At 43.3% G+C, this 27,154-nt stretch overlaps 1 protein-coding gene across 2 annotated transcripts; it reads left to right on the forward strand.

The window, feature by feature from the left end:
* edc4 (enhancer of mRNA decapping 4) lies at positions 1 to 27,154 on the forward strand. Of its 2 annotated transcripts, none has more exons than XM_024423513.2 (29): positions 1 to 207; positions 1,027 to 1,171; positions 1,602 to 1,713; positions 3,578 to 3,677; positions 7,167 to 7,353; positions 7,700 to 7,844; positions 7,982 to 8,086; positions 8,192 to 8,301; positions 8,453 to 8,536; positions 8,732 to 8,827; positions 8,941 to 9,040; positions 9,145 to 9,325; positions 9,443 to 9,509; positions 9,642 to 9,727; positions 9,845 to 10,035; positions 10,151 to 10,230; positions 10,340 to 10,475; positions 12,188 to 12,699; positions 12,814 to 12,915; positions 13,148 to 13,291; positions 13,380 to 13,428; positions 13,624 to 13,804; positions 16,379 to 16,534; positions 16,636 to 16,751; positions 18,078 to 18,243; positions 18,497 to 18,683; positions 20,605 to 20,824; positions 21,862 to 22,025; positions 25,140 to 27,154. In XM_024423513.2, the coding sequence occupies exons 1-29, from the start codon at positions 120 to 122 to the stop codon at positions 25,321 to 25,323; spliced, it is 4,194 nt and encodes a 1,397-aa protein (XP_024279281.1). In that variant the 5' UTR covers positions 1 to 119; the 3' UTR covers positions 25,324 to 27,154. The 2 variants fall into 2 exon arrangements, with proteins under 2 accessions (XP_024279281.1, XP_024279280.1); XM_024423512.2 differs by having other exon boundaries at positions 2 to 207; positions 8,429 to 8,536.

The following is a 27,154-nucleotide window of genomic DNA, read 5'->3' on the forward strand; positions in this document are numbered from 1 at the left end:
ATCCGTGACCCAGAAGTGCTTAGTTATACTTGCCTGCTTCACAAAACTAACAGCGTAGAACGAAAATATAAATAATTTCGCTCCCCTCTGACGAATCCGTTTCCCCCTATCCCTTACCTATGGCTTCAAATTCAAACATAGATATAGAGGGTGCAACCCAGCATCTTCGTGACATATTAAAGTTGGATAGACCCGGGAACAACTTAGGTAAGTTTACCGGGAATGAAAAGGTGGATAAGGGCTTTTAGGCCGCATTACATAGCCCTTTAAAGTTCTACCTAGCTAACGTTAGCTTGCTAGCTGCAAAATGCAAACTAGCTAAGCGTGTTTACATTCGAAGCTAGCTAGTTTACGTTAATTACGTGTGAAAATGTGGCTTAAGATAGTTAGTTTACGTCCGCTAATTTACAACTTGCGAACATATTAGTAAGCTGGACTGCTAGCTAGGCTAGTTTAGTTAGCGAAGTGACAATGGTTGGTCGCAGTAACTAGTTAAAGTATGAAACGTACATTTTAACGTTAGTGTTTATTTCGCATGTTGCATCACGGCTAGCTAGCAAAGCCATTCAAGTTAACGTTAGCTAGGTAATTAGCTACCTAGTTAAGTAGCTTACAACGTTAAAGGATGTTGGCTAACTAACATTACTGACAAGTTGTTTGTTTGGTAGTTAGCAATGCAACGTTCGTTATCAAACTAGCGTACTTTGCATAGCTAGCTAGCTAGCTGGTTGGCGTTTGGAAGTGAGCAAATGCTACCTACCTCCATAAGGTTAATTAATTAATGATGAGTAACTGGCTAGGTAGGTAACTAAATAATTAGGCAGCAGGTACCAAATCATACCGCACGAGGTTGCCTAGTTTCTTTGGAAGCAATGAAACATCAGTCGTCGAAGTTCAGCATTAAGAATGGGTTTCCTGGTGGCACGAGATTCCCCTTCTCTGCTAAACGCATACTTTTCAATAATAGGGCTTTAAGATGTCTTCGTTTGGTGATATCCAGTTACTCACAGGTGGTTGTTTTCGTAGACGCATCTCCATGTGAGAGCCAAAGAAAAACCTCTTTCAATGGCGAATTGAATGGACTTCTGCCGGGAGCTGGCAGCAGGTCAACGATGGATGAATCCACAGGCCCTAATTCAGAGAACATGAATACCCAAGAGTGCCAGATAATGTAAGTAGTAATGTTACGTCTACTTTATTATGTTGTATTTTTCTCTGCATGCACATATTTCTCAGCTTTAGAAATTCACATTTGGTATGCTGTGAAAATCATTTGGGTTGATTAAATGTTGAAACCAAAACCAATGTCTGCCCCTTCACCATATTGAGCACAACCTTACCATAAACCTGTACCTTACCCTAAACCGGGTTGGTATCCTGTCCCTTACTCTAAACAGGGTTCGTATTCCTCCCCCCCTCCCTCCAGCTTTGTTCATGTTGTTGAGTCTTAGTTTACGCCTGTTTTTTCTTTATACAATTGTAAAGCAACGTTGGGACCTTGCTAAGTGCTATAAGTCCCATTGATTAATAATGTTCCATCTAGATCTTTTAAGGAGATCAAGTACCCAGTTTGGAAACATTGTATTTGGTTTCTTTACCAGCTGCCTCTCTGGGGATGATGGCTCCACTTGTATTCCCATCACATCCAACAATGTTGAAATTGTGGCCAGTCGAGACTCAAGCATTGACAGCAAGGCCCGTGGCAGCAACAAGGTAAGACTTTAAGGATTAAAGAGCCAGTACAGTCAATTTAGTTTTTCATGTGTTTTGTATCATATTTGTGCAATAGCTGATGAGTTTAACAACATGAGAACATGTTAATGTTTTTTTAATGTATCTAAAGTTTTTTTTTTTTTTTTTTTTTTCATTTGTCAGATCCCAGTAAGACTAGCTGTTTCCATAGGCGTCAGCTAATGGGGATAATAAATATCAAGACAGTCCGAGCAATTTTAGCTTGAGAAATGTTTTGCTAAATTGATTTTTGCGCAATAATTTCTGACGATTTTAAATGGAAAACTATTACACAAAGTTACACTACATGACCAAAAGTATGTGGACACCTGCTCGTCGAAAATCTCATTCCAAAATAATGGGCATTCATATGGAGTTGGTCCCCCCCTTTCTTACTGTAACAGCCGACACTGTTCAGGGAAGGCTTTCCACTAGTTGTTGGAACATTGCTGCTGGGATTTGTTTTTGTTCAGCCACGAGCATTAGTGAGATTGGGCGATTAGGCCTGGCTCGCAGTCGGCGTTCCAATTCATCCCAAAGGTGTTTGATGGGGTTGAGGTTAGGGCTCTGTCTAGGCCAGTCAAATTCTTCCATACCTATCTCGACAAACCATTTCTTTATGGACCTTGCTTTGTGCACGGGGACATTGTCATGCTGAAATCGGAATGGGCCTTCCCCAAACTACTGTTTCTGAAAGTTTGAAGCACAGAGTCGTCTAGAATGTCATTGTATGCTGTAAAGTTAAGATTTCCCGTCACTGGAACTAAGGGGCCTAGCCCGAACCATGAAAAACAGCCCCAAACCATTATTCCTCCTCCATCAAACTTTACAGTTGTCACTATGCTTTCGGGCAGGTAGCTTTCTCCTGGCATCCGCTAAACCCAGATTTGTCCATCGGAGTGCCAGATGGTAAATCGTGAGTCATCATTCCCACGAACGTATTTCCACTGCTCCAGAGTCCAATGGTGCTGAGTTTTACACCACTCTTGGCATTGCGTATTGTGATTGTAGGCTTGTGTGCAGCTGCTCCGCCTTGGAAACGCATTTCATGAAGCTCCAGACAAACAGTTCTGTGCTGATGTTGCTTCGAGTCAGTTTGGGACTCGGTAGGGAGGGTTGCAGCCGAAGCGAGACGATTTTTACTTGTTTCAGCACACGGCAGTCCCATTCTGTGCGCTTGTTTGGCTTACCACTCCGCGACTGAGCCCCTTGTTGTCCCTAGACGTTTCCACTTACCAATAACAGCACTTAGTTGACCGGAACAACTCTAGCAGGGCAGAAATTTGACGAACTGACTTGTGGAAAGGTGGCATCCTATGACGGTGCCACATTGAAAGTCAGAGCTCTTCAGTACCAGCCATTCTACTGCCAATGTTTATCAATTGAGGTCACATGGCTGTGTGCTCATTTTATACACCTGTCAGCAACGGGTATGGCTGAAATAGCTGAATCCACTAATTTGAAGGGGTGTCCACATACCTTTGGCTTAGTGTACTTAATTGTTAGAGAAATTATTTCTTATTGAGAACTACTGTACATTTTGTGTTCCCCGTTCTGTCCTTGAGAACATAGAAATGCCTCTGGCAGAAACACTAGGGTCACAACACAAATATTGACAGATGAAAACAATGGAAAGCTAGTTTTTTTAGGCAAAGGGTGGCTGTATCTCAAGTCCAGATATCGCTAGGTAGCTAAGCAATTCATTACAGAGCAGTCTACTGTGTAGAGCTTACTACCATTGGTTGGATATCTATCATGTTAACCTAATACACATTTTTCATGGCTAGTCTGTTGCTCTCTGTAAATATGGGTCCCTAATTTGAACTCTTTCTCTTGTTCCATGCAGGTAAAAATCCAGCCTGTCGCCAAGTACGACTGGGAGCACAAGCATTACTACGGCAACCTGATTGCAGTTTCTAACTCATACCTGGCATATGCAATCCGAGGTGAGTGTGGAAACATATATTTCCATTTTATTCGTACAAATTTAGGAGTCCTCTCCAGGCCAATGTCTGACATTCTGGAAGTCCAGTTGACTATTTATTTGGCTTAACCAGGCAGTGCAGTGATGGATTGCTGGGGTGTCAGCAGCAAACTTTATTAGCAGGAAATGCACCCAAAATCAGTTTTCCCTCATTTAAGCACTTGTTCTGGTGAAACCATAACAAGATTGATTACACAAATGGCTTACTCTGACCGTATGTTCCATTCAGATTTCTATGCCTTGGAAACCACAAACTTGTCCTTTTGATTGGAAAAAATATACGTGTACCCCTTCAAATTAGTGGATTCGGCTATTTCAGCCACACCCATTTTTATTTTTTTATTTTACCTTTATTTAACTAGGCAAGTCCGTTAAGAACAAATTCTTATTTTCAATGACTGCATAGGAACAGTTCAGGGGCAGAATGACAGATTTGTACCTTGTCAGCTCGGGGGTTTGAACTCGCAACCTTCCGGTTACTTGTCCAACGCTCTAACCACTAGGCTACTCTGCCGCCCCATTGCTGGCAGGTATATAGAATCGACCACACAGTCATGCAATCTCCATAGACAAACAGTGGCAATAGAATGGCCCATACTGAAGAGCTCAGTAAATTTCAATGTGGCACTGACATGGGATGCCACCTTTCCAACATGTTAGTTAGTCACATTTCTGCCCTGCTAGAGCTGCTACGGTCAACTGCAAGTGCTTTTATTGTGAAGTGGAAACTTCTAGGAGCAGCAACGGCTCAGCCGCAAAGTTAAATAAAATTGTATTTGTACATGCGCCGAATACAACATGTGTAGACCTTACAGTGAAATGCTTACTTAAAAGCCCTTAAAACCTCTTTGGGATAGGCGGGACGCAAATGTCTCAACTGGCCAATTGCCAGGAAAAATGCAGAGCGCCAGATTCAAATAAAATACTATAAAAATCACACGTAAGATACTCAATTAAAGCTACACTCGTTGTGAATCCAGCCAACATGTCAGATTTTTAAAATGCTTTTCGGCGAAAGCATAAGAAGCTATTATCTGATAACACCAGCAGTAAACAAAGGGGTTAGCATATTTCAACCCTGCAGGCGCAACACAAAACGCTGAAATAAAATATAAAACATGCATTACCTTTGACAAGCTTCTTTTGATCGCACTCCAATATGTCCCATAAACATCACAATTGGTCTTTTTGTTCGATTAATTCCGTCCATATATATATCCAAAATGTCCATTTATAAAGCGCTTTTGTTCCAGAAAAAACAGCTTACAAAAAACGCAACGTCACTACAAAATATTTCAAAAGTTGCCTATAAACTTTGCCAAAATATTTCAAACTACTTTTGTAATACAACTTTAGGTATTTTTAAACGTTAATAATCGATCAAATTGTAGACGGGGCAATCTGTGTTCAATACAGGAATGAAAACAAACCAGCGATACTTTTCACGTCTTACGCAACTCACAAAAGTGTTACCCAGTTCCTAGTTGGCCTACTTATTCACTGCACAAAGGAATAACCTCAACCAAATTCCAAAGACTGGTGACATCCAGTGGAAGCGGTAGGAACTGAAAACACGTTCCTAAGAAATATCCCTGGGCAATGACAACTCAGGGAACAGAGAGAGGCAAAATATATATATATATTCTGAACAGTTAGTCCTCAGGGTTTTGCCTGCTACATAAGTTCTGTTATACTCACAGACATGATTCAGAGTGTTTTCTATCCAAATTTATGAATAATATGCATATCTTATATTCTTGGCATGAGTAGCAGGAACTACCATTTGTATTTCTTATCTTTGACTATTTAATGTTCTTATAGGCACTTTAGCATTGCCAGCCTAATCCCGGGAGTTGATAGGCTTGAAGTCATAAACATTAACAGTGCAAACGCAGGAAAGTCCTGTTTGAATGAATGCTTACGAGCCTGCTGCTGCCTACCGGCGCTCAGTCAGACTGCTCTATCAAATCATAGACTTGATTATAATATAATAAACACACAGAAATACTAGCCGTAGATCGAAATGATCGTTTTTACCATATTAATGAAAACCTTGACTCGGCTTGCACAGAACGCAAGCGAAGTGGCACAATTTCCCTAGTTAATATTGTGTGCTAACATTAATTTCTTAACTAAATATTCAGGTTTAAAAAATATATATACTTGTGTATTGATTTTAAGAAAGGTATTGATGTTTATGGTTAGGTACATTGGTGCAACGACAGTGCTCACCCATAAGATAAGTTTAATGCTAGCTAGCAACTTACCTTGCTGCACTTGCGTAACAGATGGTCATCTTGCCACGCAGTGTCCTCGGAGTGAATGTAATCGACATCCAAAAATACTGATCGTTATGGAAACTTGAAATCGGCCCAAATGAATCGGCCATGCCGATTTTTAATCGGTCAACCTCTAGTCTGGGCAATACCCAGACTTCCGCATCTGGCAGGGTCAGGTCTTGGTGGTTTACCATTGGCTGTTTTCATTTAGTATCAGTTGGGGTCGGCTTGGGACGTGATCATATTCCCCCATAGTATGTTGTACCAAAGTTGATATGTTCTATAACTAATGTTCCCTGAAGGAGGGGAAACGAGGTACAACACCATTTTGCGAAGCGCAGATTTAATTTGCCTAATCAGGCGTGATTGTAGATCTTTCAACCTAAGTCACGAGCGTGCGACTTGTTGTATCTCGTTTCCTTCCATCAGGGAACAGTCGTTACGTTCTCTCATTATTAATCCTCTGGCTACCTACCATTTTTAGGCTATTCAAATAGCATTTTGAATTCACATGGAATTCTGTTATGTTTGTTGTTTCATTGTGAGAAAGCCATGCATAAAACAAAACATATCCTTCAGTCACATTCATAGCCTATTGAATGGAGAGTGCTGAGAAGGAGGATTATAGAATACTTTTTTTTTTTAAACGGGTAGACAAGATGGTGTCAGAGAGCAAGATTGACTTGTCATTTTGCTTTGCTTGGGTGGCGCCAGTCAAACTATCGTCTGTCACATCACGATGTCGTCACCATCGACAATGGCTGTCAATCATCTTATATAGACGATTCTATCATAATATTGCCCGACCCAAGTGTGACTGCCAAGACCCCTGTGATCTATTCATTTGTCTGTATTGATTCCCCTATGTCATTTAAAGCACTTAATCAACATCATAGTGATGACAGAATTACAAACAACATGCCCACACTCCTACTTTATATTTAGGCGCAGGAGCGCCAACATACTTTTGAGCTAGTATTCTATAAGACATGCTTGAGGTCAAGCTGTAACAAATTTGAGGTGCCGGTACTCCGCTCCGGTCAGTTCCTGCCCAAGTCAAGCACTGGGTATTTAACTCTGCCTAAGCTTTTCATGTAAAACCAAAAGATCCATTTTGATTCAGAATGTGACAGAAGTTGGCTCGCAAACTCAGGTTTTGTACTTGTGTACAGGAGCAAACAACCAGGCCATGATCCGTGTGTTGAGCCTGGGCTCCGCCGAGCGCACCCTGCTGAAGGGCTTCACTGGTGCAGTCACAGACCTGGCCTTCGCCCATCTGGACTCCACCCTGCTGGGATGTGTTGATGAAGCCGGCAACCTGGTCATCTGGCAGCTCACCTGCCACAGCAGCAAGATCCAGTATCCTCTTCATTCTGCCCAATAATTACACTTCAGTTGGTCACTTACTGCTTCGTGTAGTTAAAGGTTAAGTAAAATAAATTAAGTAACTATACATTTTACCTGGTTTTGACCATTTTTAAAAGTACTTTATGTGTACAGCAGTGGAGGCTGCTGAGGGGAGTATGGCTCATAATGGCTGGAGCGAACGGAATGGCATCAAACGCATGAAAACCATGTGTTGGATGCATTTGATAACATTCCTCTTAAGCCATTACCACGAGTACGTCCTCCCCATTTAAGGTGTCACCGACATCCTGTGGTGTACAGCTGCGGTGTTACACACCTTAACCCACATGCTTCTCAGGGATCAAGTGGTTGTCCACATCCGGAGGCCTGAAGACACACCTCTAAACTCCAATAGGAGGTTGATCTGGTGTCCTTTCATAGAGGACAATGAAGAGAACCCTGAGGATGCTAGCCAGACCCTGGCCCTGCTGCATGAAGACAGGGTATGTATGCCCTATTGGACACAATCAGACTTATGTATTTACTCATGTCTCAGACAAACTCTTCCTCCTCGTCCCTTTGTACTATCTTTTTAATTCACTGCCTCCCTTTTGCTGATTGTCCTGTCTTTTCTCCCCAGGCTGAGGTGTGGGATCTGGAGATCCTCCGCAGCAACAATAGCACCTGGCCAGTAGATGCCACTGACCTGAAGGATGGAGTTATAACCATAAAAGGACATACAGAGGTAGGGCATTTAGTAATCACATTGTCTCTTTCCAGTATGGAAAGCACTTATTTACAGACTGGTTTTTAGTGTGGAAATTTAGTTTGGGGTGGTGTTTTTCTCCAGCGTATAAGTGAAGGTGCCCTGTCTCCAGATGGCACAGTCTTGGCCACAGCCAGTCATGATGGTTATGTAAAGTTCTGGCAAATCTACATTGAAGGACAGGACCAGCCAAGGTAGATCTTGACTCAATATTACTCTATATAATATTTATATTAAAATTCCAGTTTCTTGCAATTCCTTTCCGTCTGCAATTCCTTTCCGTCTGTATCTCTATGGTTACTTTTACTTTCCTCTGTGAAGTCCTCTCCCCGGCTTCTTTCACAGATGTCTGCATGAGTGGCAGCCCCACAATGGGAACCCCCTCTCCTGCCTGCTGTTCTGTGACAACCACAAGAAACAGGACCCAGAGTAAGTCCCTACTGTTTTCTTCTGCTGCTGTACGTCTTTAGCTGAACAGGTGTTGAGTATTTAGCGAAAGTGACATTTGGTTACCCAGGATTACATAGATGCATGGATCTTTAGAGCATTACCCAATGCAATCAGTGTAATTTACTCTTAAGGACCGATGAGAGATTTGTTAGACCCCCTCTTTTCCCTTTCTAGTGTTCCATTCTGGCGCTTTCTGATTACTGGAGCTGATCAGAACCAGGAGCTGAAGATGTGGTGCACAGTGTCATGGACCTGCCTGCAGACCATCAGGTCTGACTGTTTTACCTGTGTTTTTCACTGCTCTTTCATGCTTTGCAAGTTGTCTCATTAATACCGCCGTTACTGGACCTGTTTTAACGAGAGCCTATGTACATGTCCTTCAGGTTCTCTCCAGACCCGTTCAACTCCTCAGTCCTGCCCAGTCTAAAGGCCAGCCTGGACCTCTCTGCAGAATGCCTCATCCTCAGCGACGTGCAGAGAAAGGTCAGAATTACATCTGTGTCCTGCTATATCACTATGATCTATCTACCAACTGTAATCCTATTTGTGTATCAGGATGAGTTATTAACCCTGTTTTGTCCCTCTAGGTGTTGTATGTGATGGAGTTGTTGCAGGACCAGGAGAAGGGCCATGCCAGCTTCACAGCCGTGTCTGAGTTCCTGCTCACACACCCTGTACTCAGCTTTGGTGTTCAGGACGTCAGCCACAGCCGCCTGCGCCACACAGAGGTCCTCCCCCCAGATGAGGAGAGCGAGAGTATGACTGCAGGTTGGTGTCACCTTCTTGGATCCCGATTACCACTACTACCTAATCTAATGATGGGCTGGTCTGACCCCTGTGTTATCATGGGTATAATTTTTGTATTTTTCTTCCTGTTATCTCTAGAGGGCATCCAGGGCCCAATGGAATCCAGAGCTGGGATCCAAATAAAGCTATACTGTGTCCACACAAAGTGAGTTGTCATTCAGGTCCTATTATCATATTTACGCAGAGGTCTGCATTGAAATTGTGACCATTTAATCAGTTTTTAGTATCCCATTTCATACACCTGTATTAGTGTTTAGATGTATTCTTCTGTCCACAGGTCTCTTCAAGATGTGCAGATCTGGTTCCAGCCAAACCTTGGGTCTGGCTCGTCCTTATTTCTGCCTCACTCAAACGATGGCTTTGGTGAGTTAAGAGAACCGTTGGTCGTCATAAACCAAAACTATTCTTTACTCAGTTTAAGAGATTTTAGAAACATTATCCCATATTTTCATGTATTAATCGGTCTTTGTGCTTTTCTAGGTTTTTCGGATCACTTGACAGACATGAGCATGGAAGGTTTGAGCTCTGATAAGGAGTCCGGATGTGGCTCCCAAAATGATCTCCGGAAGATTCCCGCCCTTCCTGCTCCTGCTGACTTCATGTCCCCCGCTGGCGCCGCCGCTATGCCTAAGCTCATGACCCCTGACGCCTTCATGACCCCCAGTGCTTCAGTATGTCCAGTTCCAAATTCTCACTATATCAAAATGCTAGCGAATATCCAAGGGAGGGATATTACTCCTGGATCTTGATTGCGCTTTGAACTTGATTTCTGCCCTTTTCTCCCAGGTCCCAGCCTCCCCAGGCAGCAGTGCCAGCAGCCTGAAAATTGTGACAGCCATGACCAGCAACTCTGACAGTGGCGCCAGGTAGGTCAACTCAAAGGGTGCATAACAGGGAAGGAATTCATAATTGACTGAACAAGGAAAGAGATTGTGCTTTGATATCCCCTGACTCTTGTGATGTCAATGTCTGCAGGGGAGGAGAGGAGCTGACCCAGAACCCCAAGATGTCTGTGGAGAGCAGCAGCAGTAGCAGTCTGACCCTCAGTGTGAGCACCAGCAGCCCCAGAGCCAGCTCCCTTCTCATCTCAGGCCTAGGGGACAACATGCCGGTAGGCCACACACTTGCATGGACGCTAGCACCTACAGCGCAGTCATTTCACACGGTTAGAATGCAGAATTGTGTGCCGCAATTGGCTGAGGGGCCAACGTAACATGTGTTTGTCAACTTACAAGACCTCTCGTCCCTCCGTCATATGTGACATCATCCTTACTCCTTGTTCCATTTTGGTCTTCCCTGCTGTCTCATAAAGATGTACCCTCTTCCACAAGAGACTAGAGGCGACCGATCGGAATGGCCGATTTAATTAGGGCCTATTCCAAGTTTTCATAGCAATCGGTATTCATGAACACCGATTGCAGCCTATTTATTTCATTTGAAAAAATAAATAATTTTACACCTTTATTTAACAAGGCAAGTCAGTTAAGAACACATTCTTACTTTCAATGACCGCCTAGGAACGATGGGTTAACTGCCTTGTCCAGGGGCAGAACGACAGATTTTTACCTTTGTTTTTGCAGCCTTCTGGTTACTAGTCCAACGCTCTAACCACCTGCCTTACATTGCACTCCACGAGGAGACTGCGTGGCAGGCTGACTACCTGTTACGTGAGGGCAGCAAGAAGCCAAGTTAAGTTGCTAGCTAGCATTAAACTTTTCTTATAAAAAAACTATCAATCTTAACATAATCACTAGTTAACTACACATGGTTGATGGTATTACTAGTTTATCTGGCGTGTCCTGCGTTGCATATAATCAATGTGGTGCCTGTTAATTTCTCATCGAATCACAGCCTACTTCGCCAAACGAGTGATGATTTAACGAACGCATTCATGAAAAAAGCACTGTCGCTGCACCAATGTGTACCTACCCATGAACATCAATGCCTTTCTTTAAAATCAATACACAAGTATATATTTTTAAACCTGCATATTTAGTTAATATTGCCTGCTAACATGAATTTCTTATAACTAGGGAAATTGTCACTTCTCTTGCCTTCCGTGCAAGCAGTCGGTATATGCAGCAGTTTGGGCCGCCTGGCTCGTTGCGAACTGTCTGAAGGCCATTTATTCCAAACAAAGACCGTAATGAATTGTACATAATTATGACATTGAAGGTTGTTCAATGTGTAACAGCAATATTTAGACCTGGATGCCATCCGTTAGATAAAATACAGAACGGTTCCGTATTTCACTGAAAGAATAAACGATTGGTTTTCGAAATGATAGTTTCCAGATTCGACCATATTAATGACCAAAGGCTCGTATTTCTGTGTGTTATTATGTTATAACTAAGTCTATGATTTGATAGAGCAGTCTGACTGAGCGATGGTCGGCAGCATGCTCGTAAGCAGTCATTCAAACAGCACTTTCGTGCTAATAGTGTTTCAAACGTCACTCGCTCTGAGACTGGGAGTAGTTGTTCCCCTTGCTCTGCAATGGCCGCGGCTTTTGTGGAGCGATGGGTAATGATGCTTCGAGGGTGGACGTTGTGTTCCTGGTTCGAGCCCAGGTAGGGCTGAGGAAAGGGACGGAAGCTATACTCTTACACTGGCAATACTTATTTATTAAGTTAAAATAAGTGTTATTTAAATATTATTGTAATGGTCATTATTACAAATACATACATTTAAAAAAAAAAAAAATTGGTCTTCCGATAATTGGCATCTGCTTTTTTTGGTCTTCCAATAATCAGTCGACCTCTACAAAAGACCACCCCTCAGGTGCTCATGTTCCCCCTCACCTACCCATTCTGCCCTCTACAGGTGCTTCCCTCTCCAAACCCGCCCCTCTCGCTGGACCCACAGGCCATTGAGCCTATGCTGATTCAGCATGCCTCTCCCACCCTGGCTCGCTCTCCAGACGTCATCTCATCTGCCTCCACGGCCATGTCCCAGGACATCCCTGAGATCGCCTCTGAGACGCTGCAGCGAAGCCTGGGGGTTGTGTCTGGAGCTGAATCCCGAGACCCTCTCCCAGCCCTCCACACAGACAGCATGGCTTCTGCAGCCTCAGCCCTTCACCACCTCTCTCCACGGAACCGGAACAACTCTGACCACGGCCACCTGACCCTGGAGCTGGGTGCTGGAGCAGTGGAGGTGGAGCAGAGGCTCAGTAACACTCCTTCACTACTGGAGAATGCCTTGTCACAGGAGAATGCTGCTGCAGCCGCCGCTGCCTCCTGCTCTGACAACAACACAAGCCACCCCTGGCCTGCAGCTCCCGACATCACACGGGAAACGCGCAACAGCCTGCGGGACAACGGCCTAGGAGACTGGTAAGACAGTCTCACACACACGTGGACATAGGCACAGTGTCTTTACCTATGCATGCAACCTGAAGAACCTACACAAATCGGCTTTTTAGTTTTAATGGTATTTCTTGCTTTTAGCTCAAGGGAGGAAATGAAGGACAGACACATGTCCTCTCCATACCACAGACGCACCTACCACTTAACCCAGAATGACAGTCAGGACGCCAGTGCAGAACAAAGGTAAGATAGTCGCATCTCTAGAACTTCCCTTTCGTTGTCAATAGCCCTGGTCCTGGAGGAATGCAGTATTTGCTGTGTTTTGGAAGTCAATGCTTGATTAAAGTTTCCATTTAAATGTATTATTGATTCTGATTTAAAGGTCATCTTAAACCTGCACAGGTTTTTTTGTACCCATTATCACCACCTATTGTGGGCACTTAAACTCCTCTTGCTTTGTTTTCCTGTCACACAGTGACCATGATGACGAGGTGGCCAGTCTAGCGTCGTCCTCCGGGAACTGTGGAGCCAGGTCGTCTCAAAGACTGCCAGTGAAGGAGTGGAAGAGCTCTCCCAGAGGCTCCCCTAAACTCAAGAGGAAGAGTAAAAAAGATGATGGGTGGGTGATGACCATGACAGTTACCACAATGTTATTCTCTGATATTTACTTCCATGTCTAATGGCCTCTTTGCCTTCTCTCTTTTTAGGGATGCCTCTCAGTCCAGGCAGCCTGAGCATCATAATCATCAACATCAGGTAAGTGATCATGGCTGAATGAATATGATTCACTTACTTTTTATCTTTAAGTTGTGATTATAATACTGGCACCAAGATGTTTCCATTCATTATACATACATTTTCAGCAATACCATATGTTCCCTGATAATTAGATGATACATTCTACCTGGTTTGCCTAGACACCATGGTGTAATCTGATCTAACCTGTTGCAGATGAACCCTGAGGTGCAGGAAGAGCTGCTGATGCTGCTGCGTAACCAGCAGAGGGAGCTAGCGGATCTCCGTCAGAGTCAGCTAGAGCTGCTGCAGAGAGTGACGGGCCACATGGACGCCGTGCAGAGCTCTGTCATAGCCCATGTGGAGCACGTCATGGTCAGCCAGCAGGAGCATGAACGTATCCTTACAACTGGGACGTGTCACAAATTACAATCAGTGCCAACTCCTAGACCTCCCTATGTAGTGGTACCATTGAAAATTATGTAGTTTGGTATGAGATGATCACTGCAAGTTATACTACATGGCTATCAGTATGTGGACACTCTTTCAAATTAGATTCGGCACACAGCCATGCAGTCTCCATAGATTAACATTGGCAGTAATGTGGCCCTTACTGAAGAGCTCAGTGACTTTCAATGTAGTGCTGTCATAGGATGCAACCTTTCCAACAAGTCAGTTCATCAAATTTCTGCCCTGCTAGAGCTGCCCCTGTCAACTGTAAGTGCTGTTATTGTTAAGTGAAAACTTTTAGGAGCAACAACGGCTCAGCCGTGAAGTGGTAGGCTACACAAGCTCACAGAACGGCACCACCGATGCTGAAGTGCATAGCGTGTAAAAATCATCTGTCCTCCGGTTGCAACACTCACTACCGCGTTCCAAACTGCCTCTGGAAGCAACGTCAGCACAAGAACTGTTCGTCGGAAGCTTCATGAAATAGGTTTTGCAGCCATTGGACTTGGGAGCAGTGGAAACGCTTTCTCTGGAGTGATGAGTCATGCTTCACCGATGGACAAATCTGGATTTTGCTACCTGCCCAAATGCATAGTGCTAACTGTAAAGTTTAGTAGAAGAGGAATAATGGTCTGTGGCTGTTTTTCATGGTTCGGGCTAAGCTCCTTAGCTCCAGTGAAGGGGTATCTTAACGCTACAGCATACAATGACTTTCTAGATGGTTCTGTGCTTCCAACTTTGTTGTAACAGTTTGGGGATGGCTTTTTACCTGTTTCAGAATGACAATGCCCCTGTGCACAAAGGTCCATACAGAAATGGCTTGTCGATCTGTGTGGAAAGATTTGACTGGACTGCACAGAGCCCTGACCTCAACCCCATCAAACACCTTTGTGATGAATTGGAACGCCGACTGCGAGCCAGGCCTAATCGCCCAACATCAGTGCCTAACCTCACTAATGCTCTTGTGGCTGAATGGAAGCAGCCATGGCTGAATGGAAGTCCCTGCAGCAATTTTCCAACCTCTAGTGGAAATCAAATCAAATTTATTTATATAGCCCTTCATACATCAGCTGATATCTCAAAGTGCTGTACAGAAACCCAGCCTAAAACCCCAAACAGCAAGCAATGCAGGTGTAGAAGCACGGTGTCTAGGAAAAACTCCCTAGAAAGGCCAAAACCTAGGAAGAAACCTAGAGAGGAACCAGGCTATGTGGGGTGGCCAGTCCTCTTCTGGCTGTGCCGGTGGAGATTATAACAGAACATGGCCAAGATGTTCAAATGTTCATAAATGACCAGCATGGTCATATAATAAGGCAGAACAGTTGAAACTGGAGCAGCAGCACGGTCAGGTGGACTAGGGACAGCAAGGAGGAGTCATGTCAGGTAGTCCTGGGGCATGGTCCTAGGGCTCAGGTCCTCCGAGAGAGAGAAAGAAAGGGAATTAGAGAGAGCATATGTGGGGTGGCCAGTCCTCTTCTGGCTGTGCCGGGTGGAGATTATAACAGAACATGGCCAAGATGTTCAAATGTTCATAAATGACCAGCATGGTCGAATAATAATAATAATAATAATAATAATAATAATAATAAGGCAGAACAGTTGAAACTGGAGCAGCAGCACGGCCAGGTGGACTGGGGACAGCAAGGAGTCATCATGTCAGGTAGTCCTGGGGCATGGTCCTAGGGCTCAGGTCCTGCGAGAGAGAATTAGAGAATGCACACTTAGATTCACACAGGACACCGAATAGGACAGGAGAGGTACTCCAGATATAACAAACTGACCCCAGCCCCCCGACACATTAACTACTGCAGCATAAATACTGGAGGGGTCAGGAGACACTGTGGCTCCATCCGAGGACACCCCCAGACAGGGCCAAACAGGAAGGATATAACCCTACCCACTTTGCCAAAGCACAGCCCCCACACCAGCCTTCCCAGAAGAGGCTGTTCTAGCAGCAAAGGGGGGACCAACACCATATTATTAACCATGATTTCGGAATGAGATGTTCGACAAGCAGGTGTCCTCATACTTTTGGTCATGTAGTGTATAGGGAAGTGTTATGAATGCAGATATTGTATTTTAATGGAATTCAATTCACATGATTAAAGATGCTTTTCACATCTAGAAAGGTGCCTAATTTAAAGCTGCAATATGTAACTTCTCGGGCAATCTGACCAAATTCACATAGAAAGTAGTTATTGGTCTGTCATTGAAAGCAAGTCTAAGCAGTAGATTGCTTCTATGTGCGCTATTGCTATTCTTCTCGTTCTCAAGTAAAAATGTTGCATCTTTCAGTTTTGTACACCAGCTGAAAATACAATATATTTGGTTATGGAAAATATTTTAGTGGTTTATATGCTTATTTTGTCACACAAACTGAAATTAGGCCAACTATTAGTTTTAGCAACCAGGAAATGCCAGAGCCATTTCTGCATATTGCATCTTTAAGAACATTGTTTTGTAGCAGCAGCACATCCTTATCAACCCACTGTTTGATCCTTGACCCGGCGGTGTTTCTCAGAGAGGAGAATGGAGAGAATCCTAGCAGAGGGACAGAACCGTAACCAGCAACTCCAGGAACATCTCTCCCAGCAGCTGGCTCAAACTCTCAACAACACCCTGTGTAACCGTCTGGACAAGACTCTCCGAGAGGAGATGAAGAAATCTGTTCCTCCCAGTCAGTGCACTTCCTTCCTTTTTACTAACTTATTCGACAGTTTTTATCAAATTAACTGTATAATCACTGAGAAGTAAATGTTTGGCCTTGCTACTAAACAGCTATTATCAAGAGTCTGGAGCCTGTTACTGCCCAGATGAATAACACCATCGCTGCTAAGCTGACGGCTGTGGAGGCAGCACTGAAGGAGAACGTTAGCAAAGTCGTCAAGTCAAAGGTTAGTGGCAACAAATTCAGGGGGGATTTAAAAAATGCGCTGCTTAGTTCATAAAACCACGTTATGTTGACTTACCTTTGATATTTGCTTATAGCAGTTGTGACAGGGGTTTTGGTTTTCTTCCTACAAAATGTATCTCTACATTTTGAACAATGGGGGCTATAAGCTATTATGACCCCATTTGCTTAAAGCTAAGACACACACATGCCTTCTCTTTCCCTTTACAATGCTCACATGCCCTGCGGGTGTCGTTAGAATAGAGTGGACAGGACCAGGCACAAAATCTGCATCAAATAACTGGGGAGAGGAAAGAACATCATTGAAGGCAATGATGTTCATTTCTACACAAAAGATCAAACGCAGTTATTGCCTGATCTTCCTTGACATTTCCTAAACTTCCCAATACCTTTCTGATGCATTTCAGTAACTTCAAACCAATGGTTGGAACCGGTTCAGGGAACAGAACCGAAAAAATCGAAAGTGATCTATACTGTTCCGGAACAGAACCATTATTTAATAACGTTCAGAGGGGTGCGCCTATGAACATTTTTGCTGGTGTGTGTTTAGGCTACCTGCCCCTCCCCACTGAAGCAGAGGTTACTGTAGTCTACTGACCACGTTACAAACGTAATTCAGAAATTAGGATCAGATGTTTAATTAGAGAAGAGTTGGTTTGACTTATTCAATCAAAGTTAAGGTTGCTATAATACAGTTGCTTCTCTCGCGCTACAGCACCGTGTGTTTGTCTTGCATTATGATTAAATCATGCTCTTACGGCAAAATACAATTTGCTCTTAATGACTTTCCTGTATATTTTTAAGATGCTTACCTGCTCCACAGTAAGCTGCTTTAGCTGTGCTGATTGGTGAAGTAATTTAATGTTGAGCTAAATGTAAAGAAAATAAAAATATTTGATGTTTGTTTTAAAAGGAATGATGTAAACTGATACTTTTGGATTGAACCAGTTCAAAACTTTATTTTGCTAGTCAGAACAGTGGATTGAAAAAGGGAGAATTTTTTTTTAGGTTCCAACCCTTCAAACTATACTTCCTTAAGATTGAATTGTAAAAACTGTCAGTGATTTTTAATATAGCCCCAAATTAAAAAGTTAACATTGGCTGTTGATTACATCTCTTTTTAACTGTGGGATCGCAAAATATTTCTGATATCAAAATGGGGTCTTGGGCCCAAAGAGTTTAGCATACCCTGCTCTAGAGCCTAGGTTGGTCATTGGATCAAAGGATGTAAAGTAGTCTCATAGCTCACTTATTCAGTCTTCAGTCAAAATGCACACACACAAATGCCTTTGCATCCCTTTCTGTGCAGAACACCACAGATGCAATCGGCCGGGCAGCTGCTGAGGCAATGCAGGGGCCTATCCAGGCTGCCTACAAGGATGCGTTCCAGAGCATTGTGCTGCCTGTGTTTGAGAGGGGCTGCCAGTCTATGTTCCAGCAGATCAATGACAGCTTCAAGCAGGGCACCCATGAGTGTATGACAATCCTATTACTAATTATTAACTCAGCGTTTCAGGCTTTTTCTTCACTTTATGCAGTTTCACCCAAGAGCAAGGTCATGGACTTAGCCTAGTTTGTAACTTGCTGCATTTGTCATACAAAGCCCCTGCTCTTAACATAGATGTATGTATTGATAAACATTTGCTGTATTATTTTTTTTTCAGCACATCTGAATATGCCTGACAGATCTTACTGTGTCATACTGAGGATATTTGTTTTCCTCTGTAGATATCCAGCAACTGGAGACCCATGTGAAGAGCAGGAAGCAGCATGAGCAGGAGGGCCAGGACCCTATGATTGGCCAGCTGCAGCAGATGATTGACACGTTCCAGAATTCTACGGATCAGCTGGCCACCACTGTCACAGCAAGTGTCCGCTCGGAGGTCCAGCACCAGCTCAACATGACGGTGGGAAAGTAAGTCCAACCAGGCTTTTTAATTTTTTTTGTGATTGATCAGACATGCCTAATAGATGCCTTAGCAAGCAGTTTGGTTTGCCATGTTGAGTGGCTGTGTAATGGATTGGTTGAATAGAAAAACAAACCCCTTAATCATGGGCTTAATTTCGATTGAACCATAAATTTGCAAAGCAATTAATGAAATAGTGCTTGCATTTATAGATTTTGTTTTTTAGGATGTGGGAATGAATAACTTTAAGTGTTTTGATTGTTATAAAGTGTTTGGGAAATGACACGTTTTCAAGCATTTACAGTGCATTCGAGAAGTATTCAGACCGCTTGACCTTTTCTTTGTTTTGTTAGGTTACAGCCTTATTCTAAAATGGATTAAAATAGTCCCCCCCCCATCAATACCCCATAATGACAAATCAAAAACAGGGTTTTGAAATGTTTGCTAATTTATTAAAAATAAAGGCAATTTTACGTAACTATTCAGACCCTTTACTCAGTACTTTGTTGAAGCACCTTTGGCAGCAATTACAGCCTTGCGTCTTCATGGGTATGACACTACAAGCTTGGCACACCTGTATTTGGAGATTCATTCTTCTCTAAAGATCCTCTCAAGCTCTGTAAGGTTGGATTGAGAGCAATTTGCCGGTCTCTTCAGAGATGTGCGGATCGGGTTCAAGTCCGGGCTAAGGCTTGACCACTCAAGGACATTCAGAGACTAGTCCCGACGCCACTCCTGAGTTGTCTTGGTTATGTGCTTAGGGTCGTTGTCTTGTTGAAAGGTAAACCTTCGCCACAGTCTGAGCTCCTAACCTGCTCCAGAGCGCTCTTCTTCAAGGATCTCTCTGTACTTTGCTCCATTCATCTTTTCTTCGATCCTGACTAGTTCCCCAGCCCCTGCCGCTGAAGAACATCCCCACAGCATGATGTTGCCACAGTAGGGATGGGGCCAGGTTTTCTTCAGACGTGATGCTTGGCATTCAGGCCGAAGAATTCATTCTTGGTTTCATCAGACCAGAGAATCTTGTTTTTCATGGTTTGAGAATCCTTTAGCTGCCTTTTGGCCAACTCCAAGCAGGCTGTCATGTGCCTTTTACTGAGGAGTGGCTTCTGTCTGGCCACGCTACCATAAAGGCCTGATTGGTGGAGTGCTGCAGAGATGGTTGTCCTTCTGGAAGGTTCTCCCATCTCCACAGAGGAACTCTGGAGCTCTGTCAGTGACCATCGGCTTCTTGGTCACCTCCCTGACCAAGGCCCTGTTCCCACGATTGCTCAGCTTGGCCTGCCGGCTACTCTAAGAGGAGTCTTGGTGGTTCCAAACTTCTTCCATTTTAAGAATGATTGAGGCCACTGTGTTCTTGGACATTCAATGCTGCAGAAATGTTTTGCTACCCTTCCCAAGAGCTGTGCCTCAACACAATCCTGTCTCCGAGCTCTACGGACAATTCCTTTGACCTCATGGTTTGGTTTTTGCTCTGACATGCACTGTCAACTGTGGGACCTTTATATAGACGGGTGTGTGCCTTTTCCAAATCATGTCCAAACAATTGAATTGACCACAGGTGGACTCATATGATGTTGTAGAAACATCTCAAGGATGATCAATGGAAACAGGATGCACCTGAGCTCAATTTTGAGTCTCATAGCAGATTGTCTCAATACTTATGTGGAGGTTTTTTATTTTTAATACATTTTCAAAAATGTCTAAACCTGTTATTGCTTTGTCATTATGGGGTATTGTGTGTGTGTGTGTGTGTGTGTGTAGATAAGGGGGGGGGGAAATGTGTTTAATCAATTTAGAATAAGGCTGTAACTTAACAAAATGTGGAATAAGTCAAGGCGTCTGAATAGTTTCTGAATGCACTGTAAATATTTTGATAGTATTCCTTGTTTATATTACTGTGCCTATTTTGGTCTGTCCTACATCCAGCCTGCAGGAATCGATCCTGACCCAGGTGCAGCGCATAGTGAAGGGTGAGGTGAGCATGGCCATGAAGGAGCAGCAGGCAGCTGTGACCTCCAGCATCATGCAGGCCATGCGCTCTGCTGCAGGCACGCCCGTCCCTACCCCACTCCTCGACTACCAGGCCCAGCAGGCCAACATATTGCAGCTGCTGCAGCAGGGACAGCTCAACCAGGCCTTCCAACAGGTGAGAGTCCTGCTCCCTGATGCACCACCATGGGCTTGGGTGGTATACTGTAACATGTATACCGGGGCATTTGGGGAAAAAACACTGGAGGGTTTTTCATTACCGTCAACTATTTCAAATGTTTTTCATGAAACTTAATATTTGTAGCTACTTTTTAAGTTGATACCTGCAGTGAACTTGTGCAATATGTTAGGAGATAAAGAAGATTCAGTTCTTCATTTCACCTGTCACGTTATTTTACATGAAGCTTACTGTAGTTCCCCAGAACAGTTGAGCCAGTCACGTGTTTGTTTGTAAATGGCACAATGGGAGAAAGCAGGAGCAGGTGAGTTCTATATCTATCAGTGAGTCTCTGTTGTGAGGTGATGAAGTAACACATCTGAAATTCACTACTACATTTTTGCCACCAGATATCTTATGTCTTTCTGCTGTGTTTGAGAAGTCAAAGAGCTCTGTTATCTGTACAGCTGCCATTTTCCCCCCTGTGCTTCCTACTAGTGTTTTTTTCCCTCCTCTGTTCTCTCCTGTACTCCCCTCTGCTCTGTGTACACATGCTGCTCTTCCTTCAGAAAAGTATGAATCACAACTTTGTTCATTTGCTAAATTTATTTTTGTTCTCTTTCACTTGTAAATGTCCACACTCACCGAAAATATCATTCGGTAGCTACTAGCTAGGCTGTATAACTTTATGAGCTGGATTTGCCTGTCTTTGCAATTAGTTATGTTTGTTTTCACTTGTTAGCATTTAGCTAAAAGCATCTGTGATTTCGCTGTTCTAATTTTGTTAGTATTCTGGTAGAGGCACAGTGGGCTTTTCTTGCATTTTTTAGCGCCCCTTGTGTAGTACTATGCCGGTAATACCGTAAATCCTGGCATGAGAAAAGGACTATGATTATCAGGATACCGCCCAAGCACCTACCCATCCCATCAGTCTCACAGCCTCTCCCTTCCACTGCATGGGGATGTCCAAGGGCATCATTTAAAATGTACCTGTGGTGTCTGATCGGTCTCATCTCCTCCAACCCCCTCCCCTGTAGGCCCTGTCAGCCTCTGACCTGAACCTGGTTCTGTATGTGTGCGAGACCATTGACTCCCAGCAGGTGTTTGGCCAGCATCCCTGCCCCCTGATCCAGCCAGTGCTGCTGTCCCTCATACAGCAGCTGTCCACTAACCTGGCCACACGCTCTGAGCTCAAGATCAGGTATGCATGTGCACCCACAGGAACATGTTGTAACCCACAGATTTGATGCTCAAACTCATCTTAGACCCCTCTATGCACCCATGCTAAAACATACAAACACACACTCAGAACACATCAATGTAAATTCTTACACACCTTGGATGTAATAAATCGGCCATGGGCAGCTTGAGATTAGATTTTGTTTGATCTTAATCAGGTTTGTGCTCTTACGAGCCTCTCATAAGGAACACTTTTCAACCTCATTTTCATTATCTCCTGCTCCAAACCAGTGTAGAGAAGGTCCTAAAAATGCTTCTGTATGACATCACAGGTTGGGATTAAAACTAAGAAACTCATTTATCAACCTGTACAACATTTTCCCCATATGTAGACACTGGTTAGGTGCTGTAGATAATGAGGTCAATTAGGGTATGAGGTTGAAAAGTGGCAGAGTTACCCTTTTAAAGTTGTGCTATGCTGAAATCGCAACGCAATTTCCTGGTTGCTAAAACTGTAATAGTTAGCTTAATTTCAGTTTGTGACAAAATAAGATGGTACAATGATTCTCTACACTATCTAAATAGCTGTTGAATATATATTGTTTCGGCTGGTGCAAAAAATCTAAAATACAGTGCATTCGAAAGTATTCAGGCATCATTTCCCACATTTTGTTACAACCTTATTCTAAAATTTGTTTTTTCCCCTCAATCTCTACACACTACCCCATCATGAAAAAGCAAGATTTTTTTGTTGTTGCTAATTTATATAAAAATTTCACCTGAGTATTCAGACCCTTTACTCAATACTTTGTTGAAGCACGTTTGACATCAATTACAGCCTCGAGTCTCCTTGGGTATGTCGCTACAATCTTGGCATGCCTATATTTGGGGAGTTTCTCCCATTCTATGCACATCCTCTCAAGCACTGTCAGGTTGGATGGGGAGTGTTCCTGTACAGCTATTTTCAGGTCTTTCCAGAGATGTTAGATTGGGTTCAAGTCTGGGCTCTGGCTGGGCCACTCAAGGACATTCAGAGATTTGTCCCAAAGCCACCCCTGCATTGTCTTGGCCGTGTGCTTAGGGTTGTTGTCCTGATGGAAGGTGACCATTCACCCCAGTCAGGTCTCCTGAGGTCTCTGGAGCAGGTTTTCATCAAGGATCTCTCTGTACTTTGCTACATTCATCTTTGCCTCGATCCTGACTAGTCTCCCAGTCCCTGCCACTGAAAAACATCCCCACAGCATGATGCTGCCACCACCATACTTCACTCTAGGGATGGTGCCAGGTTTCCTCCAGATGTGCCACTTGGAATTCAGGCAAAATAATTCAATCTTGGTCAGTCCAGAGAATCTTGTTTCTCATTGTCTGAGAGTCCTTTAGGTACCTTTTGGCAAACTCCAATTGGGCTGTCATGTGCCTTTTTACTGAGGAGTGGCTAACGTCTGGTCACTCTACCATAAAGACCTTATTGGTAGAGTGCTGTAGAGATGGTTGTCCTTCTGGAAGGTTCTCATCTCCACAGAGGAACTCAGTGACCTCCCTGACCAAGGCTCTTATCCCTCGATTTCTCAGTTTGGCAGGCAGCCAGCTCTAGGCTGAGTCTTGGTGGTTCAAACTTCTTCCATTTAAGAATGGAGGCCACTGTGTTTTTGGGAACCTTAAATATTGCAGACAATTTTTGCTACCCTTGCCCAGATCTGTGCGTCGACACAATCTTGTCTCGGAGCTCTACGGACAATTCCTTCGACCTTATGGCTTTGTTTTTGCTCTGACATGTCAATTTTAGAATAAGGCTGTATGTCACAAAATTTGGGAAAAGTTAAGGGGTCTGAATACTTACCGAATGCACTGTAAAAGACCCTAAAACAAAATTTAAGTTGAGCACATAGAACAGACCTACTACTTCTTAGACTTACTTTCAAGTAGAATGATATAACTCACGTCTGAATTTGGCTGGGTCTCCCGAAATGTTACATGTTGCCACTTTAAGGCTCGGACACACCCGTAGCGTTTGCCGGCTGCGAGTACTTAGCACCTCTGATTTAGAGTGCCGGATATAATTTGCAATCTGATTCGACATGTTGAATCACGAGAAAATGTCGGCAGTCAGACTTCAGGTTGACCCTAAAACGCCCTGCCGAACAAACTGCAGATGAACGGCAGATCAACATTCGGTGCAGTGTGTGGAGGAGGGTTCCCTTAGTCACATTTGCTCCTTGTTGAGCTGTATCAAACTGCAGCTGTAATGCTTTTCACCCTTCTGGTCCACTTAACAAATGTGTGTTATGGGAACAGGATGGGCCTATGAATATGGGAATAATGTCCAGACAATGACGTGCCAAGTCCCTTTAATGCTCTTTAAAAGCTCAAATGACCAGTCTCAATCCAGTTTGAATTGCACCCTAAAAACTATCAGCCTGATACTGGCCAGCTGTTGAGATCTACGCCATCTGTGGGAATGAATCTGTGTGTGGGGTGTGGCTGTACACCTAAAGGGTGTTTGCATACAGTCCAATGCCTTCATGCATGGTATTGATTAGCTGTTACAGTACAACTGTTTTAAACCAGGTGTGTAAGATATATCACAGAAGAGATGTGCTGCTCCTGAATATTTCATATCTTATATCATGCACATTTCATCGTCCCCCAAAAAATGTACTTTGCGTGCAAGGGCTTTTAAAGGCATATCAGGTTTAGTAGAGAAGAGACCTGATGGGGCTATGTGGGGGGATGGGTTGGGGGGAGGGGATGGGATGGGTTTAGCTGATATTAGAGTAATTGGGCACTTTGAGTGTATGGAGATTAATGGTTCTTAAACCCCAAGATTACCATTTGAGTTAACTGTGTTTAGAGGTTTTAAATGCATTCGATTGGGTCTACAGATTTAAAATTAAAACAATCTGATGGGATTCATTTGGGTTGAGCCATCTGGATTGGATAACGGGACAGTGCTGCTGGGTGATCAGTCACAAGACAGCATTTACTCTGTTTTAATCAAGCCATTCAAATCTTTGCCTTCGGCTGCAAGGAAATAAAGGTGGCTTTGTCGGTACACACAAGCCAATAACACTATTGGCTTAAATGGTACTATTTGAGTATTTTGAAAGCCCACGGTAAACTTCTTTGTCTGTATCAGTTACTTGGAGGATGCTGTGATGAACCTGGACCATGGTGATCCGGTGACGAGAGACCACATGAGTACTGTGCTGTCCCAGGTCCGACAGAAACTGTTCCAGTTCCTGCAGCAGGACCCACACAGTCCTCTTAGCAAGAGAGCCCGGCGCCTGGTGATGATGCTTCAGGGCCTTGTCAATCACTAGTTCTGTACTTGGTGCCCATCGATGGAGCCCCTTCTCTTCCTGCTCTGTTCCAATACAGTTAGAATAAGGTGCAGTGAGTTTCATTGAGGTACTGAGGGGAGTGGCATTTAGTTAGAGATGTGAGCATGTTGTGTAATTGCTCTGAACTTCCTGTACCCACGGCTCTCTCTGATGCATTATACATCGCAATTGAATTTATTTTTTGTAATCCTCATTTTTTAAGTGGTAAAAATGGCAAGAACTGACTGGTTTTTCACCTTTTTGGACTTGTAGATTGAAGGATTTTTCTCAGTTTGAAACCCCCGGTTCATCATAAGATCTATGAACCTTGCCATTTTCTTATTTCAGTCCATTTCCCTGTCATAGCAGCAAGCGTTAGAGGGACAAAAACAATCCTAAATGTAGACTGTTTAAACAGATGGATGGGCCCTTCGTGTTCTATTATGTTTTCTGTATGTTCAACCATTCTGTTAAATCCAAAGTTCTGACTTTAGTTCAGAATGGTATTTTGCTTTTGAGGGACTTCTACAGTAGGCTTTGAATCTGCACTGTTAGTATTGTAATAAAGCCTTTCTCTGCTCTTTCCTATATATTAGACTGACCATATTACTATGTAAAGAGGACAGGAGTATGCTTGTGGAGTCTGAGAAACTGAAATGGCTGTCCTTGTACAGTTTTATAGGATCATGGGCAACCTTTTTTGTTGTTGATGGAACCTCTGTGAAATTCACTCATGCCCCTGAAATCTTTATTTTCTTTTGTGCCCCCTTTTTTAAAAATATCTCTCAACAGTCCTTAACATTTGTATGACTTGTATACTTCCTCAGACTTATTTTAAGTAATTATCATCCATAGTAAAGGCTTCTAACATATTATTGTTACTGATTTATGTCTCGCTTGCTTTTGGATACCCAAGTAATGTGTGTGAACCTGATGTACTTATCCTGGTCTCTAGAGGACATCTCTTTGTGAAAATGCGTGGTTTCTATATAAGCTTACAAAGTCTAGTGGGAAAGTACAGAAAAACTGGGGGGGTGGGGCCTGGTACAGACCTTTGACACTCCAATGTTGGGTTGCATTATGAACGTCAATTGGACAATGCCGACTCTGCCACTGTGGTCAGTTTATTGTAACCATTCAAGTTACACAGATTCAAGTGAATAAGACTTTGTAGGTTTTCCATCTCAAACCCTTTATGTGCTACAAAACCTTTCTATAAAGTGCCTTATTGTACTTCACGCATGGGAATTTGCCATCCACCACCTTTAGTCTGTTGTGCCATTTGTAAACCAACTATTTGCCTGACTAAAAGTTGGTGACTGGGCTTTTTCGTATCTCTCATCAATGTCTTCCTTTGCAAACAAGGGCTCAAATGGCACAGCGAGAGAGAATCTGTGTGTTAGGTATACAAACATTATTTGACAATAGGGGCTTGCTAGAATAAGTCTTATCTACATTTGCTTGGGTATGTGATTCCACTTTACTGTATGAGCGATAGGATACATTTAAACCTATTCTAAACGTGTCTAGTGTATACCAAAATGTCAATCTCTGCTATTGATGTCTTGCCATCTAATTTCATGTACAGTTATTATTTATGGTGGTTCTGATGTCATCTGTTTTAAAATTCCTCAAACCTAAAACAGAATAAGGTGTCATAGGGCAGTGTGAGCTAAACTTGGCAGTGTTTCTTGCCATTCCGTACACTGCACATTAGTCCTGAAACAACATGCTTATTTAACTAGGCCAGAATGTTTTAGTTTGACTGTAGTGATGGTCACCTTTGGCAGTTCAATTTATTTATCATGATTTGTTAAAAGGTGATTCCTGA

The sequence above is a fragment of the Oncorhynchus tshawytscha genome, linkage group LG06 (genome assembly GCF_018296145.1).
Source record: "Oncorhynchus tshawytscha isolate Ot180627B linkage group LG06, Otsh_v2.0, whole genome shotgun sequence".
NCBI lineage: Eukaryota > Metazoa > Chordata > Actinopteri > Salmoniformes > Salmonidae > Oncorhynchus > Oncorhynchus tshawytscha.